The 19,385-nt window shown below is 42.1% G+C and overlaps 1 protein-coding gene across 6 annotated transcripts in view; it reads right to left on the bottom strand.

Annotated features, from left to right (window-relative positions):
* Positions 1 to 19,385, bottom strand: part of dglucy (D-glutamate cyclase) — a 44,123-nt gene that overhangs the window by 5,357 nt on the left and 19,381 nt on the right. For 2 of the 6 annotated variants that reach the window (XR_015097143.1, XR_015097146.1), the window contains exons 15-17: positions 16,011 to 16,168; positions 15,787 to 15,937; positions 15,581 to 15,645 (exon numbers count right to left, since the gene is read on the bottom strand). Coding sequence is in view for 2 of the 6 variants with exons in the window: in XM_086095355.1 (XP_085951481.1) it covers positions 15,644 to 15,645; positions 15,787 to 15,937; positions 16,011 to 16,168 (311 nt within the window). In the remaining 4 variants the exon portion in view is untranslated. Of the gene's footprint in view, positions 1 to 11,948; positions 11,972 to 12,404; positions 12,453 to 15,522; positions 15,646 to 15,786; positions 15,938 to 16,010; positions 16,169 to 19,385 lie in introns of those variants that run through there. The other 4 variants (XR_015097144.1, XR_015097145.1, XM_086095355.1 and 1 more) reach the window with 4 other exon arrangements.

Raw genomic sequence — 19,385 nt, 5'->3', positions numbered from 1 at the left:
ACAACCCAGAAAGTTGGGTCAGATTGACTGTAGAGGATAAGTAAAAAAATATATAGACCATATATATATATATACATATATATATATATACGTATATATATATACATATATATATATACGTATATATGTATATATATATACATATATATATACGTATATATGTATATATATATACGTATATATATATACGTATATATGTATATATATATACGTATATATGTATATATATACGTATATATGTATATATATATATACGTATATATACGTATATATGTATATATATATACGTGTATATATATATATACGTATATATGTATATATATACGTGTATATATATATACGTGTATATATATATATACGTATATATGTATATATATACGTGTATATATATATACGTGTATATATATATATACGTATATATGTATATATATATGTATATATATACGTATATATATATACGTATATATGTATATATATATACGTATATATGTATATATATATGGCTCAGAAATAAACACTGAATGTATACACATGGAATCCTTCTTAATCAACACCTCTGGGCTTCTGTTAATGTGTGGTGGTGATTTTGTCATTCCTAAAGGCATTAGTCATTATTCCTAAAGGCAATCATAAACTTCTTTACTGGGGCGGGATATAAAAACATAAACAATGCATACCGGTTACTTTTACTAATTACAAACAGTTGCTATACTTCTCAAATATAAAAGTAAATCCTGCCTGCTATATCTAGTCGCGTCCGCATGTCATGCCATAGTTTGGCTTTCATACCTTTGTCAGCATACCCTTTAACGGTAATATCATACAATGCCAGTCTCTCTTGAAACAAAGAGACAAAGTCATCTTCCTGATCACCTATCCAGAGAGACGTACGTTCAAATGCGGAGGGTGCAGCAGAGTGGCGATGCACAAAATGAGCGGGGGGAAAAAATGGTCCAGGCTTTCCATTAGTAGTGTTTATCCACTTACTCTTATAGCTTCGTGCGCTGATTCGCTAGCTAACAGCCAATCACAGATCAAATGACCCAACACCGATTCAACATGTCGAATTTGCTGGATCATCTGCGGTCAAAATTAATAGTGTGATTAATTTGCGTTAATACATGATTAATGCGATATTTTGGGGGGATTTATTAATTAGTTAACGCTTTAACTTTGACAGCCCTAATAAAAACATTTATTATTATTATTACAATAATAAAATAATCAATGTAAAATTAGAAGAGAGGAAACTGGAGTTCCTTGAACAACCCAGTATCAATAGCTGGCCTGGACACAAGATGTATATATACACACACACGCGAAACTCATAATCCATAGGAATATGAACCAAAATACCAAACATGGGTAGATGTGAAAATGTAACGGCCAACAGCATTAATACAGACGCTCACTAGTTACAAATACAAATTTAGCCCTGAGGATTTATTAAGACCATATCGCTCCATAGAATGGAGGCCCTGTTCACACGGAAGCAAAGCCGGCTTTGTTCCTCAAAAGAATCTTGTAAACACAGAAATGTTTCAAGAAGCGTGTGTCCAAAAGAAGACGCTGAAGACGTTTAAAGGCTGTAATGTATATGCCTGTCTGGAGTGGCGCTGTGGCGCAGCCACAGGGGGTTAACGGAAAGCCATCCATCCATCGATTTACTACCGCTTATCTGGGGTCGGGTCGCGAGGGCAGAAGCTTTAGGAGGGAAACCCAGACTAGCCCTCTCCCCAGACACTTCAACCAGCTCCTTCAACGGGATCCCACGACGTTCCAAGAACAGCCGAGACACATAGTATCTCCAGCGTGTCCTGGGTCGTCCCCTGCCCTCCCTCGTGAACAAGACCTCAAGATACTTGAACTCCTCCACTTGGGGCAGGTTCTCATCCCCGACCCGGAGAGGGCATGCCACCCTTTTCCGACTGAGGACCATGGTCTCTGATTTGGAGGTGTTGATTTCTAACCACCTCAGTGACATCGACCCCAGAGACCCCACCTCACAGTCCCCATACTCTGCTTCCTCAAAGGAAGGTGGAATTGAGGAGGTCTTCATAGTATTCTCCCCACCGACTCACGACGTCCCGACTTGAGGTCAGCAGCACCCCATCTCCACTATACACAGTGGTAATGGTGCACTGCTTTTCTCTCCTGAGACCAGAATTTCTTTGAAGCCGTCCGGAAGTCGTTTTCCATGGCCTCACCGAACTCCTCCCATGTCCGAGTTTTTGTCTCAGTGACCGCCGAAGCTGCATTCCGCTTGGCTAGCCGGTACCTGTCAGCTGCCTCCGGAGTCCCACAGGCCAAAAAGGCCCGATAGGACTCCTTCTTCAGCTTGACGGCATCCCTTCGAGGATTGCTGCGATGACAGGCACCGATTATCTTACAGCCACAGCTCCGATCGGCCGCCTCAACAATGGAGGTGCAGAACATGGCCCACTCTGATTCAATGTCCCCCGCCTCCCACGGGACAAGAGAGAAGTTCTGCCAGGGGTGGGCATTGAAACTCTTTCCCCAACGTACAGGCGCCAAGACCGAGGGCAATAAGTAAGCCCACACCTGCTCTGCGCTGTTCATCGTGGGCAACTCCAGATTGGAGAGTCCAGCCCCTCTCAAGAGGATTGGTACGAGAGCCCAAGCCGTGTGTGGAGGAGAGTTCAACCATATCAAGTCGGAATTTCTCTGCCTCACACACCAGCTCGGGCTCCTTCCCCGCATTAAAGGTGACATTCCATGTCCCAAGAGTTAGTTTCTGTAGCCGGGGATCGGACCGCCAAAGTTCCCGCCTTTGGCCGCCACCCAGTTTGCTACGCACCCGACCCCTTAGGCCCCTCCTACAGGTGGTGAGCCCATAGGAAGGGGGACCCACATTGCCTTTTCAGACTATGCCCGGCCACCGGATGCTCACCTTCGAGCCCCGCCTCCAGGCTTGCCTCCATAAGTAGAGCCCCGGTGACCGGCGCCCGGGCAAGAGAAACTCAGATCCAATATTTGTACTCATCAAGGGGTCTGTTTGAGCCATGCTTTGTCTGGTCCCTCACCTAGGACCTGTTTGCCATGGGTGACCCTGCCAGGGGCATAAAGCCCCAGACAACATAGCTCCTATGATCATTGGGACTCGCAAACTCCTCCACTATGATAAGGTGATGACTCACAGAGGGGGGAGTTAATGAAAAGCGTAGAAGAAGAATCAGTGAAGAAGACGAAACACTGATCTGAATGGCCGATAGGCCAAGACTTTTGAAGCCGCAAGGCCGCCATATTAATCTTCCCAAGAAACGTTCCTTGGCGTACGATCCTATACATTTACAGTATACATACACACACACACACACATATATATATATACACACTAGCCTACGAGCTGTACATTCTGTACATTTACAGTAGTCTGCTCACAAGATGGGAGGAGTAGGATGGCTGCCCTGTCGCGTCAAAGGCGTGTATAGGCTATCGGCTATCCAGTAGTAAATACAGATCAGTGAGACAAACACAGGAGAAGTGACAATGGCAGGTGATTCCAGTACAACATCACGCAAAATATTTTGCTGTAAAAGCTTAGGAGGTTACGTAAAACAACTATGACACGGCTATCCGCCATTGTTGACAGACTGGTGGTTCGTGTGCAGTCGCACAAGAATTGAGGCATACGTCATCAAACTGGAAGAGTATCCCGCATATGGTGTCCACATTGGAACGTACGGGGCGAGTTTTGAAATCTTTCCATTCCGGAGCCCGGTTCCAAAAGTGATCGGTTTCAGGCTCCGAAACGGCGCCACCGTGTGCACGAACTGCCCAAACGGTAAAAAACTTGTGCGGATACATTGAAACGGGCTTTCGTGTGGATGGGGCCACACTGTGTAGATCCAATATGCTTCTCGCTGGAGAAGCTTTTGTACAAGATTTCCTCCTCTTATGTTATACCTAGAAATCTAAGTGAAGCAGCCGAGCCATTGTTCCTCTCTTTATAAAAATGGGACCCATTTGCCTCCCTGCTTGACACTCAGCATTAAGGGTTTGAATTGGGGGGTTAGATCACCAAATGATTCCAGAGCGCGGCCCCTGCTGCTGCTCACTGCTCCCTCGGGGGATGGGTCAAATGCCGAGAATGAATTTTGCCCCACTTAGGTGGGTGTGGCAATCAGTGGTACTTTCATTTATTCATCTAAACCTAGCCTGAAAAGGAGTGGGAGGAAGAAACCCCCCCCCCAATCTCATTAATATCAAACTTTGAAAACAAATGTATTTACTTTCCTGCGAGCTTGCAGTCACCAACAGCGGTTTCCATGAACACTGAAAAACAGGTGTGTCTACAAACGAAAACAATGTGTTAATTAACTACACTCTGGCTGATGGACGCACGACTGAGAGGCCGCTGCAGGTCTCTGGTTGGTGGCGAGGTGCGCGCGCGGCGTGGAGGCCGCGGCAGGTCCTTGGCTGGCACGAGTCCCGGTTAGTGGTAATGTGTTTGCGCGGTTGAGAGGCCGCAGTCAGTTGGTGTGGGTGCTGCAGGGCGTCTCGGGCGCACGGCTGCAGCAGAAATGGCTCGCTGGCGCGCAGTGGCTCGGTGCTAACAGCCGTCGTGGAACTGGGTCGGCGGGGTGCTGCGTGATTCAGAGAACATAAGGTAGATGAGTCGGCTCTCGGCAGGAACAGACGCGTGTTTTGGGACGCGCAGTGTGGTTGCGAGTCCTTGCGTGATGCGTGCTTTGGGGCGCGTGGCGTGGCTCAAGTCCGGGGCTCAAAGAGGGAAACCACGTAGTCGCTCTCAGCGTGTTCGGCGACCACGTCTTTCGTTCATGGGGCAGGAAGAGCAGAGGTGAAGAGGGAGAATAGCAAAGAAGAGAGGGGGTCGACGAAGAGAGGGAAGTTCCTACGCACGTTGGCTTTTAAACTGTGTCCCAGGGGTCGGAGTAGTAGTCCCGCCTCTTCCGTGCGCTTGAAGCAGACTTGGTCAACTGAGACCAAGCTTTTGGGATAGCATTTGATAAAAAATGTTTTATTAGAATTGACAAGCCAGATGCTTCATTTATCATTCTGAACACATTTCAAACATTACCGCGATCACAAAGTTATTGAATCTTACTAATTAGCTAAACTTAGATGACTAACTTTTTCTTTTATTTTGAAAATGAGTAAATATGAAAACAGAAGTTTCTAGCTATTCAAAAAGACAATCTGTCTAATTTTACAGTTACCTTTTTATTTTATTATGAACAGTGTAAGCATGAAAACATTCGGTTGAGACTAAAACAGCCCCTAGATTTTTTTCAAACTACTTCCTCCACTTTTTCTTATGCCATGTGGTAGGCATGAAAACAGTTCCTGTCTTTGTTCAGGCAGAGATGGACATTGCATTTTCCACAGCGCACATGGGAAAAGTGACCTGTGCAGTGCTTGCATCTTTGTCACTTTTCCCAAGTTGGGAAGTGGTCAACTTTATCTCGTCTCACATCTAGAGGCACAGTGGTTGAGCGACACCTCTTCTTTGGTGGTGCTTGTGGTGATTGTGATGGTGTGGAGTGTGGTGGCGAAGACATTGTTGGAGGAGAGAGTGGTCTGCCAACCCTGACTTTTGCCTTTCCTGGACTTATCAGCGAAGAGCCAACTGAGGCCTGAAACCTTCTGAGGGGCATGATGTTTTTTTCTAGGTTCAATGACATTAGGTCTCTTTGGTACAGGGACCAAGAATTGATGAGTGCCACTGTGACACTATGCCACCAAATATACAAGTACCATCTTCTTCTTTTTTTTTGTACAGGGAAGACAACATATCCAGAAGATCCACACCACCCATTAATTTGTTGTAGGTTTCCACAATGGATGGTCTGGGAACCATGACATATGATTTGGTCTTTCGATCCCAGCGTCTCACATGGTATTGGGGAGTGATGCCAACGAAAGAGGACACCAGATTGACGGGTTTGTTGTCACACCATCTTACAACTATCACATTGTTTTGGTTGACTCTGTAATCGATGGACCCTCTTCCACTTTTCTTCAGGTCTTTTTCATCCATCATGCTGCAGTCGGGTACCCTGTTCTTCCTGATGGTGCCATCAAAGTATATCCCTCTCTTTCGCAGGCGAACCAAAAGTGGAAGTGATGTAAAATAATTGTCTGCAAACACTTTGTGATTCTTCCCTGCGGGAAGGGTTGATGTTAGTTTGAGAATGTCTCCACTCGCACCAACCTCAGACCTTTCCATGTCTGGATCTGCTGCCCCTTGACAAACATCAAAGTCAGACAGGAAACCACTTTGTCCTGCACGTCCCCACATCTTGAACCCCCATTTATGAGGTTTTGCCAGCATGTAGACTTTCAGATTAGATCTTCCCTTGAATGGCACCATGATTTTGATTTTGTCTACTGCATGATATTCTTCAGGAGGTACACGAAGGCATTGTTCTCGCAGTTTTTCAAGCCACAGCCTCAGTTTCCATATTTTATCTTTCTTTGCATCTTCAGATACACTCAGATCATCTTGAGAGTGCAACAGTGTCAGCAGTTTCTCAAATCGATCTCGCAACATCACATCAGCAACTTTGGGGTACTTTGTTTCCATTTCCCAATAGGCTCTTACATTTGGCATCTGTACCAAAACCATGAACATGTACATGCCAAGAACCTGCTCGATTTCTTGGACATTTGTGTTTACTGAGCTTCCTCCTTTCTGTACACTGAACAGATTTGTTTGATCTGCAACCAGCTGTATCATCTCATCAGTAACAAATTGTTTGAAATACATGTATGGTGTAAACTCTTAAGCCTTTCTTCAATGCCATTACCAGTACTCTCAAAAAATGGAAGTGGCAGTGCAACGTTAACATTTTTATACCAAGTTTAGTAAGGCAAGCATCAACATGGCATCCTTAAGTGCTTTGAAGGTCAACGTCATAAGATTCTCTTCCAATGGTCCCATAAAAATGATGAGACCTAAATTCACTTTCACCGCTTATTGTTTTGTATTTGGAACATTTGAACGCGGCAGGAGGGGGGGGGGGGGGGGGGGGGCCTTTGTTTCATGAGCATCGAGGGCCTCTCCAACTAAAATTCCCGGGCTGAATTTGGAGCCCAGTCCGTCCTTGCACGAAAGTCTTGAAATGCTTCTGTGTACGGGTTTGAGGAACAAAGCCGGCTTTGCTTCTGTCTGAGTGGGCCTAAGACAGAACCCACAACAGCCTGATGAAGCCCTTGTCGAAATGGGTTGTTGGTCAATAAATTGTGGCTCAATTTTTAACTGTGTGCAGTGGATCTCTTCCTTTTTCCAGAATTCTTGTTTCCTGACAAAAAAAATCACCTTCATGGCGGCCACCCAGACTGATCAATGTGCATGTGTGAAATAAAGCACAGGTGTGTTGTCGCTGTCAGACATTTTTCTGAAGTGAGTGGACATGTAGTAACCACATAGCTGGCAGGTACTCGAGAACAGTAAATGACAAATCTACGTTAGTATCAGGGTTGGGAGGGTTACTCTTAAAATGTGTTCCCTTACAGTTACCTGCTTGATAAATGTTTTTGTTAGTAACATAATCAAGTACCATAATATTAAAGTAATGTACCTTGATTTGATTTGTAATTTGATTGACAGACAGTCATCCAATGAGGTAAAGTAAAGCTTTGCTTGCGAACAAAGCTGTAATGCTGTAATGTGAAACGGGGAAGAAAGGGACAAATTATGCTTTTGAAAGCAACATTCCCCATGGTAGCTTGCAAAAGTAGCTTGTAATTGTAAAAAAGAAAAAGAAAATTGTAGTTGCAGTAAAAAAACAATTTTACCTGTAGAAAAATAGATATAGATTTGTATCTATAGAAGTCGTGATTTGTACTTGTAAAAATAAATTTAAAAAAATGTACCTGTACAAAAAAAATGCACCTGTACAAAAAAGTTTAAATTTGTATCTGTAAAAGTCGTGATTTGTACCTGTAGAAATGACAACTTGTAGTCAAAGAAGTCGCCACTAGGAGTCACAAGTGTTTTTTCTGCTGCTGTCCAGTCACGTGATTTTTGCACCAAATCTCTCGCTTCAGATGGTGCAAAACGATTTGTACTTGTAGAGCTCCGTGATTTGTACTCGTAGAGAAGGGGGCGATCTCTGCAGGATTTGGGCGGGCTGAAGCTCAACCTCAGTGGTTCAGCGAACGACAGTGGGTTGATCTCAAATGACGCCACGTTTTTCTCATTAATATGCATAAGGTCCGAAATTCCAAACAAACAGTAGCCACACCAGTTTACGCGTCATTTTGGAAAAAGAGGACGTCCCAGCCGTGAAAATTTCAACATGGTTCAATATACAAACACCGTGTAAAACAGCTTGAACGTTGGTTGACATGCAGAGCCCTCAAAGTGGGTAGAAAGAAAGAAGTTTTAGTATGAAGGTAAGCTTTATTGTACGATCATAGCGCGTAATCCAGTGCTAGCTAGTTCCTCTAGTGTTGTTAATTGTCACGAAAATTGAACACATTGAAGTCACGATTTTCATTTAAAGATTTGAAGCCTACCTTTGGACTGTGACTTTCTGTCCTGAATGTATTTCCTTTTACCTGGGCCACTGTATTGTCATAGCTGAGATAGTGTAAACATACGATCAATAGCTTGTCCCTGCACTTAATTTAATGTCTTCAAAAACTACCTGTATACTTGAACTGAGGTATATTAAACTCAACACCCTTTCATAAGATGTGAGTTCATGATGATATATTTGCCGTTTTTATTTCAAAATCCTATACAGTACATACAGTATCTCCATGTGTTGTTAAAACAAGTTTTGTATTGAAATTCAAATTATCTTTCTTAACATTTGTAAACATACACATTTGCCTTCAACACTGAAGCCAAATAAAAATAATACAAATGGAAACTTTATGTACAATGTCTGTGTCTATCAGTATTACCACAATTTCTGATATTGAGATTTGACAAAATCTTCGTTTTTTTCCCCTTCTGGTTAACAAGATAAAGCTAAACGTTTGAATACGTATAATGTCAGTGGCAGTGTTTTGATAATGACCCACCTGGGAAGTTGGTTATTTTTTATTGTATGAATATGCTGGCCCTCAAGCTGGTTACAATGATGCCTAAATCCAATCCACGCCTTTTCGCAGACCTTTGTTGTTGCATGAAAGCCTTTGAAAGGCAAACTACATAGATGTAAAATGAATCTGTCACAGACACATTATGACCTACCGCTATGTAATGCACAAAACAGCGGAAACATGGATTTCAATGGCATGGCGCGTTTTAAATGAACACGTTTGTTTTTTGTAATTGTAAGATTAATTTTGGTGATGAGTGGCCTTTTTTTGTTTTGTTTGAACACCTGCCCCCCAAAATGGACTGTGCACATGCCAGTCCTGAACATTTTCTCACACAACTGTATGCACTCAGACAATAAAAAGAGGTACTATTAATGCAAGAGCTCTATCAATCTCTTTCTTTAAAACGATAGTAATGTTTTGTTTTAAATTATACTAGCTGTCAGATGTTACTTGTAGGTTTTAATGTGGTTACAAATGTTATCTATCAGCTATCAGTCCTACATGAATGTTCTTGGTGTATTGTAACCTCGTTCTATCAGTCATTAAAATGAAGGTTGTATCCTTTTTACAATTTTCTGAGTTCTTTATTCAGCTTAAAGCAAGGGTGGGCACACTCGGTCCTCTAGGGCCGGAGTCCTGCAGGTTTTGGATGTTTCCCTTCTCCAACACAGCTGATATATGATCAGCTCATCAGCAAGCTCTGCATAAACTTGGTAACGATCCTGTTGATTGGAATCAGCTGCGTTGCAGCAGGGAAACCTCCAAAACCTGCAGGACGCCGGTCCTTGGGGACCGAGTTTACCAACCACTTAAAGTTAATATAAATGATAAAACTCACACACAGTACACAATCAGACGCCCATCCAACCCCTCTCAATTGGCTGCATTTTGCAAGGAAGAGTGGCAAAAATTCCCCCAAAGTAGATAAATCACTAAAGAAAGTGTTTGGATGAAGTTCTCATTGCAAAAGGAGGTGCAATGTCCGATTAAGTGAGAGATTCACATACTTTTGCGTCCATGAAATCTGAGTTTTTCTTAAATCAACTCAATAATGAATGACAATATTGTCATTCTTTTTGTTCAAGTCCATTATTTTCAATGTCAGCATTGTAGATTTAGGTATGACTAAACATTTAGTAAGGTTATTTTAATATTTTATACAAAAAATCTGACCATGCCTGCAGGGTTCACAAACTTTTGAGCAGCATATACAAACCCAATTCCAAAAAAGTTGGGACACTATACTTAATGCAATTATGTGGAAGTGCCAAATTTCAATATTTTATTCAGAATAGAACATATATGACAGGTCAAAAGTTTAAACTGAGAAATGAATTATTTTAAGGGAAAAATATGTTGATTGTAAATTTCATGGTGCCAACAAATCACAAAAAAGTTGGGACAGGTAGCAATAAGAGGCTGGAAAAGTCAATTGCACAAAAAAAAAACAGCTGGAAGACCAGTTACCACTAATGAGGTCCATTGGCAACTTGGGAGTATAAAAAGAGCTTCTCGGTGTGGCATTGTTTCTCAGAAGCGTAGATGGGTAGAGAATCACCAATTCCTCCAATGTTGCGCAGAAAGATAGTGGAGAAATATCAGAAAGGTGTTTACCAGCGAAAAATTCCAAAAAGGTTGAAGTAATCATCATCTATAGTGCATAATATCATCCAAAGATTCAAAGAATCTGGAACAATCTCTGTGTGTAAAGGTCAAGGCCGAAAAATCATACTGGATGCCCATGATCTTCGGGCCCTTAACTCTTTGACCGCCATAAACGTTATAAAACGTTTAGTAAAAACCTACGGAGGGGCGCCGAGGACGTTAAAAGACGTTCACTATGTTTTTTGTTTGTTTTTTTGGAAACGGGTGGAGGAAAGCCTTGGGCAGCTGTGTATCAAGTATCAAGCAGATCTAGTTAGTTTAATGACTCGTTTTGGCCCCTAGATGGCAGCGATGACTCTCTGCACAAGGTTGGGTGGGCCGCCCACCGTGGGCGTCAGTATAAGACGTGAGGCGGAGCTAGAGTGTTGAGGGGACAATGGCTGATGATGCAACAATGGCTGATGAAGCAACAATGGCGACCGGTTGCAAGCAGCTCACGCTTGAGCATTTTTTTCAAAGACGGAAAGCATCGATCAATACTAAGCAAATCATGTTGCGTCTCCTTGCACGCAGGGGAGTGTTTCACAAAAAGAAAAACTGTAGTTGAAACATCCACATAATTGTAAATAGCACCACAGTTGCACACATTTGTAAATAGTTTGCCAAATTGTTGTCAAATTGTTACACTGTTGAATGTAAATAAACATATTTTGCTATCAAAAAACACTTTTTCATTCTTGGTGGTAGTGTTTTATAGAAGTAAAGCACTATTTAGGTGTTTGTGGCATCATTCATGGACAAAAAGAAGTGTAAAATTCACTAGAGTGCATGAAATAATATCGTTTCACTAAAAGCTTGATTTCTCCGTATTTTGGTCCAAAACAAGCGCATTTGGGTGAAACTAACCATTTTCTATTGTTGATTACTAAAGAACAGAATAAGGTAGAAACAAATTATTATTATTTTTTTTAATATACATATATATATATATATATAAAAAAAAATTTTTTTTTTGTGTGTGTGGGTGAGTATGTGTTAGCTCACCAGAAAACCTATTAGAAAAAAATCTCATACCGTTCACCTAAATCGAACACCAGGAGACCCGAGGGGACCGAAGAAAACCAAGGAAGGTGAAATCCAGCACCGACCAGACACCCCCCACCAGAACTCCTCCCCAGCCCAAGAAACATCCAGACCCCAACAAATCCAAAAAACATAAAATCAGGGAGGCCTCAAGAGACCAAAGGAGAGACCGAGAAAAGGAAGGAAGGACAGACGAAGCCGCGTGAGATCCGCAGACACCAGCCTCCACCGATTCAATAACCTGAGGAGGAAACAGATTGTGTCTGAGTTTCGGTAGATGCTGGTGTGGTGGATCTGGCATGCATGAAAATCTCCACCAAAGAGGGGAGCCGTCGACCCCCGCCGGAACAGAGCAAGCGCAACACCTCAGGGCCCCCCAGGCCGCGGCAGCGCCAAAGGACGACCCCCGGGCCCCGCCAGGGCCACCGGCCGGAGAGCAAACCCAGGAGCAGGAGCGCCCCCCGCCCCAACACGGCCCGCGCCCCCGGCCCGACGCAGCAGGACGGGGCACTGCAGGCCCACCAGGCACCCCACCGGCCCCCAACCCCCGCCCCCCCCCCGCCCCCCATCCACCCCCGCCACCCACCCCAACCCAGCCCCAGCCGCCCCCAATCCCCCAGACACCCCCACCCCCAGCACCCCCCCACCCCGCAACCCCCACCACCATGGTGCCCATCGGAGGTGAATCCGCTCGATCCCGCTGGCAGCAGCCGGGTTCCTGACTATAGAAACACAACCATTAGTTACAAATTGCCTAATACAGAAACATCAATGCAAGTTATAACGCTGCTGTGGCTCTCGCTAACAGGCAGAATTAAAATCCAAGTTTAGGTTAAAAAATTCTATATACGTAGACCATGTTTCTTTAAATTTTGACATTTGGTTTTTATTTGAGGCAGATATTTTTTCCATTAAAATATGATTTATGAGGAGGTTAGACCATTGGTCGATATTCAAAGTTTGTTTATTTTTCCAGTTAACAAGAATTGTTTTTTTTGCGATAGTAAGGGCTACAAGTATAGATTGAAATTGTTTATGTGGTAAGTCAATTGTTGTTAAGTCACCTAGCAAACACAAGTTTGGAGAGAACGGTATCCTACAGTCCAAGACAGCGGAAAGTTTTTCTAAGACTTTAGTCCAGAAACACATAACCGGAGTACATAACCATAAAGCATGAAAATAAGTGTCTGTAGTGTTTTGTAAACACTGGAGACAAATGTCGGAGTCTGAGAGTCCCATTTTCTTCATCATATATTGAGTAATGTATGTTCTGTGAATAATTTTATATTGGATAAGTTGTAAATTTGTGTGTTTTGTCATTTTAAAAACATTTTCACAAACTTGAATCCAAAAGACAGATTCCGGAGCTATAGACAAGTCTGTTTCCCATTTTGAGATGGGTAAAGACGTTTTATCAGTATATGAAAGTAACTTATATATTTTTGAGAGTTTTTTTGTTGTTGTCGGAGAAAGCTTGGTAATATCTTTAGCTAAAACAGGCGGTTGGAGCGTACCCTGGAGTGTTGGAATTTGTTTCTTTATCATACTTTTAACTTGCAAATAATGTAAAAAGTTTCCGTTTTTTATTTTATATTTTTGGAGCAAGGATGTATATGATATAAACATATTATCTGAGAAGAGATGGTGGAGATGTGTAATTCCTTTCTGCTCCCACACATTCAAATAAAACGATTGGTTGTTAATTTGAAAGTCGGGGTTATGCCATAGGGGAGAAAGCCCGCTGGGCTCCACTTTGGCTTTTGTCATTTCGAGTGCCTTCCACCAGGCAGTCAGGGTGGCGGAAATCATTGGATTTTTAAAGCAGTTATGGCGCTTAATCGATGTTGTAATAAAGAGTAAATCTAGGAGTCTGAGGTTATTACAATCCTTCTGTTCTAGTTCCAGCCAACAGTTAGTATCTCTATTGGGTTGTGCCCATAAAATAATATATTGTAGCTGGTTGGCTATATAATAGTGCATAAAATTTGGTGCCTCTAGACCTCCTTTGGATTTATTTTTCTGAAGAGTAGATAGACTAATCTTTGCTTCTTTTTTTTTTCCAGTAAAATTTTGTAACGGCTGAGTCCAACAACTGGAACCAGTTAGCCGTAGGTTTAAATGGAATCATTGAGAAAAAATAGTTTATTTTGGGTAAAACTTTCATTTTAATAGTGGCTATTCGTCCTATTAGAGAAATAGGAAGATTATTCCAGCGCTCCAAGTCACTATAAATGCTATCCAGAAGTGGAGTGAAATTTAAATTAACTAAATCAGTTAATTTAGGTGAGATTTTTATGCCTAAGTATTTTAAATTACCTATAGGAAATGAGTAGTATGGGTCCTGGCTTGCAGGGTTCCATGAATTTTCTGTAATAGGTAGAAGTGTTGATTTTGTCCAGTTAATAGAATAGTCTGATAACTGTGAGAATTTAGTTATTAAGTTAAATACTTCCCCTAATGAAATAGCAGGCTTTTCTAAATAAAGTAAAATATCATCGGCATATAGATTAATTTTATGTTCTGTTACCCCAGAGTGAATTCCTTGAATCATTCTTTCCTGGCGTATGGCTAATGCAAGCGGTTCAATAAATATTGCAAATAATAAAGGCGACAGTGGGCATCCCTGTCTTGTGCCTCTCTGTAGAGTAAAACTCTTAGATATAATCCCATTAGTAGTAACAGTAGCTTTAGGAGAATCATATAATACTGACACCCAGTGAATAAATGACTTTCAAACTTTTTTTTTCTAATGAAAGATGGAAGTTCAATCTTTCATTTGGAAGTTTGTGTGTTTCCATAGTCCAAACAGAACATTTTCTGTGGACCTTGAAAGATCAGTCAAAATGCTTAAATCTGCTGGCACTGACAGCATCCCTTTTCTGAAAACGTCTGGCAGTCAAAGAGTTAAATGGCATTGAACCGCAGGAATGCTTACTGTAAGGGAAAACACAGAAAGGGCTCAGCAATACTTCCAGAAAACATTGTGGGTGAACACAATCCACCGTGCCAGCCACCGTTGCCAGATGAAACTCTACAATACAAAGAAGCCATTTCTAAAGCAGGCCAAGAAGCGCAGGCGTTTCTCTGGGCCAGGGGTTATTTAAAATGGAGTGTGGCAAAGTGGAAACCTGTTTTGTGGTCAGACGAATCACAATTCGAAGTTCTTTGTGGAAAACTGGGGCGCTACATCATACTGACTAAAGAGGACAAGGATAACCCAAGTTGTTATCAGCACTCAGTTTATAAGCCTGCATCTGTGATCGTATAGGGTTGCATGAGTGCATGTGGCATTGGCAGCTTACACATCTGGAAAGGCATCGTCAATGCCGAAAGGTTTTTAGATTCGAGAACAACATATGCTCCCATCCAGGCATCATTACTTTCAGAGAAGATCTTGCATTTCTCAACATGTTAATGCCAGACCACATGCAGCACCAATTACATCATGGCTGCGTAGGAAAAGGATCCACGTATTGAAATGGCCAGCCTGCAGTCCACTTCTTTCACTTATAGAGCACATTTGGCGCATCATAAAGGGGAAGGTGCAACAAAGAAAGCCCAAGACAGTTGAACAGTTAGAGAGACGCGTGTTAGACAAGAATGGGACAGCATTCCTATTTCTAAACTTGTCTCCTTGATCCCCAGACGTTGCAGACTGTTGTAAGAAGAAGAAGGGATGCCTCACAGTGGTGAAAATAGCCTTGTCCTAACTTTTTTGAGATTTGTTGAGACCATGGAATTTAAAATCAACATAGTTTTCCCTTAAAATTACATTATATATACACCCCCCCCCCCCCCCACACACACACACAAACAATGTATGATTGTAAAAAATGGCGGAGATTTTGACCTATCAGATTTGGAGAAGGTCTTCACGCTTGAACGTCACCATTCCACTGTAGGCATGAGTTGTCTCTAAGTGGAAAAATGGTCAACGAATCACATCAACGGGCAACAAAAATACAATATGACAAAGAAAACCATTTGCTTTAGCAAAAAAGCAACACACACACACTGAAAGACAAAAACAAAGTTGCCTGTGTAATCACGTCTTACATTTAGATGAACCAAGAGTGACATCCAGTAGTCTGGTGATGATGGCAGAATGTGTGGGGTGAAAGGTCAAACCATCCACCTCCATAGCCAGATGAGCGGTTTTCCCACTCCGAATGCCAAAACGCACCAGAGTTGACAAGATAGACTCCTCCTAGAGAACAAGATTCACAAAGATATTCAGTTTGATAGATTCGGACAGATATTCCCAAACCAGCATGTTTCACCTTGTCCACTGACGGCAGATTAGTAGTCCAGTCTTGCAACTCTTTGGGGGTTTGGTGATCTGCTCCGAGGCCTTTGTTTAGATATCGCTGGTGGACGGGGCAGGTTTTGAGCAGGTAGAGGCCACAGGCCACAGCGTACCCTCCCCAGTTGGAAACCCCTGCAAGAGCCAGAGAGAGTGAAAACCCAAAAGTCATCATCAATTACTTCTATTAGTATGTACTCAATGCTTATTCATAATGGCCTTGTGAATAACTGTTGATCGTCCAATCGGCCTTCCACATCATAGCGAGATCCCTTTCTATTATTTGGCCCCTCCCACATGTATAAATATTGTAACCAAAATGTTAACTCACAATTAAAATCATATTGTAAAATGAATACCTTTGTGACAGTGTTAATCAAAATTAAATATTCGGCTATTCTAAGGCAGGCCAGGCCAACCCACAGCTTGCGAGCTGCATGCGGCTCTGGATGGTTTCATGTGGCTCTTGAAGCCCTTTTCACAATGAATTTAGCTGGGCGAAGAGCGCCGGCATCAACACCATTCATTGTGTATGGGGTTAGTGGCAGGCGTGGGCACGTCAATGAATTTTGACTGTCAGACCGAACAGTTGGGACCCTTCTGTCAGTCCGTCAAGTACTTCAAGATGAATCATATAGTCATTTTCAATTGTAGCTTGGGGTAAAAAATAAAATAAAATCATGAGCGCATGTACTGCTGGCTCGGTCCCATTCACTTGAATGAGAGCCGTAGGCTTCAGCGGTCGCCCAGCCCAATCGTCGTAGCCCCGCGTCGGCGGTGGCAGCCAGAGGGCTCGGACGCCGGAGAGTGATGAAGACCGAACTGTACCTTTTCCTTTTTTGCCTTTTCCTTTTACCTTTGCTGCTGGACCGGGCCAAAAAGGAAATTGCTTGGAGGAAAAAGCGTGGATGTCGGCTTATCTGGTGAGTTTCTGTAATTGTCAAAGTGAGAAGCAAGCAACCAATGCTACACTAAAGTTAGCGCCACCTACCGAAGCGGAAATCCCTCCTCTTCCTTCGTTGCCGCGCTGAGCGAAACAAATTCCATTGAGAACCCCGCAAACCAACAGGCGCAAGACCAGCGTAGCGTCGCGGTATTTTCGGTTCGGTCTAAACGTAGCTTTAATCAACATTGGATTACAATACAAATTTACCCATTCTACTGGCTTTTCACTAGAGATAGACCAACATGTTTTTTAGGGCCAATACTGATACCGATAATTACTAGTCAAGGATGCCGATAACCGATATTTGGAGCCCGAAAATATTGGCATCAAAATTTGAAAAATTAAAAACTCTAGCTTTTACATTTATTTTTTATTTTTAAGAATATGTTTATTGAACAACTTTTAGGGTTTGTTAAATATTGGAATTAAAAAAAATCTTACAATAGACATCTTTGTTTTAAAAATCTAACAAAAAGTTCAGGGATCTCATCTCTGATGTTTTCAGAAGTTAGATAAAACCTTAATTAAAGTAAATAGCTTCCTATTGTTTTCTAGAGTAAAATCAAGTTTTCCAAAATTTTAAAATATCTGAAGTACTGTATTAAAATTTTACTTATCTTAGTTTTATTTTTTTTTAAATAACAGAAGGTGCAGGACCAGCAGCATCTCTGGAAATGTAAATAATTGTAACACTTTTTTAAATGGATCCATTATCGGGCATATGATTATTGAAACTGGCTGATACCAATATTCGTCAAAAATGCTGAATATTGGTGCTGATAATCGACCCAGTCGATAATCGGTCTATCCTTACTTTTCACCACACTTTCAACATGCCAGATGAGATAGCACGACCAACAGGACCTTTGTAAAATGTTGTCGGGCCAGGCAGGTGTTGTAGGTAACGTAAACAAAGGTGGGGCTGCCGAGATGAGCTAAGCTAAATGCTAATCAAACTCTGCTGCTGAGCCTCTCTAACTCTCCAAAGGCAGATCCATAACACACAAAACGGGTGACCTGGAACAACGCCACTAAGTATATATTTCTATGTTTACTGAAGAAGAAAAAGAGTGGCTCGACCCAGTCCCAAGAAAGAAAGTACTCCGTGTGGTGGGTCAGCGAAGAAGTGGGCGTCCATGACGGAGTGTTCTGTTAGTCATGACAATGTTATTGATTATTACTTTGATAAACGAAAAACCAATTCCAAGTTCCGGCAATGCTTAGTCCGTCAAGTTTCTCATAAATTATTTATCATCAACAAAAATGCCCACCACTTGATAGTGGCAGGGAGCACGGAGTGGGCGTTGCTGTACGTGGCTGTACGCAAATGGATCACAAGTGACCTTAAATAAAAAAATATGTTACAGTGACATCAGAAAGCGTTTCGGAATAGGGTGCCACATGAGTGCTATTTTTAGACCGCGAGGCCATGTGACATCAGCAGTATGAACCGGAAGGGGGTCAACATAGAAGCAAGCTTGCAAACGGCCAACCCCAGTAATGCTTGTTTTTGTTCTCATTTATCTCAGGGAAAAAAAACATGCAGAGTAAACACTGCTGCTATGGAACTTGCTATGATACTTTCTGTATCTGTTCGACCATCTAAATGATCTGTATCTGTATTCGGAGTGGGTGTGGCATAAACCGGAAATGGCCGTGGTTTAACCGGGGGTAGGTGTGGCTTAACAAAAATTGGTGGGGCTTACATCAATACATTACTGTATTTTTTTTTATACAAAATTGAAGGGAAAAAAAAGTTTTAAATTGATATGGATTGATCAAAGATTTAAATAAATGCGTTTGGCATCACACTGCAGGCAAATGCGGATTTTTTTGCCCAAATGCGACCTGTATCTGACTTTTTAATGTCAGTCTGAACGGCTCAATTTCGATTTTTTCATATCCGATCTGGGTCACTTTCATATGTGGTTTTAGATCGGATACGTATCCAAATTTTTGCAATGCGACCGCAGTCTGAACGGCCAGGTTGCATATATCCGACCTCGACGTCATCAAAAGTCCAATATGCGCTCCCATGTGGGCGGGGACATTAAAGCTTTATTTAGGCTTGACGCATCCGCGAGCTCCGCACGGATCTCAATCGGAAATGTTGTTTCAAGTAACAGTTGTGGCTTTATATTTGACTTTAATCCGACTTAAAACATTAAGCATAAAGTTGACATTTGTGGTAATAATAGTAATTTTGCCACACAGACGACTCATTTATCACGTGCGGCAATGACGTGACATCATCACTCGGGAGGAAAAAAAAGGAGAGGTCACCATGAGATGGGGAGCTCAAACAGGCTCGCCTCATTTTTACAAAATATTATTTCTACCTCCTCTCGCATCACTCCTTTGAGATGGTATCTCCCTGACACGCTGGACCATACGTTTTTTTTATTA

The sequence above is a fragment of the Leptonotus elevatus genome, chromosome 14 (assembly GCF_054856555.1).
Source record: "Leptonotus elevatus isolate MCC_2025b chromosome 14, RoL_Lele_1.0, whole genome shotgun sequence".
Classification (NCBI taxonomy): Eukaryota; Metazoa; Chordata; class Actinopteri; order Syngnathiformes; family Syngnathidae; genus Leptonotus; species Leptonotus elevatus.
This window is presented reverse-complemented; position numbering and strand designations above follow the sequence as displayed.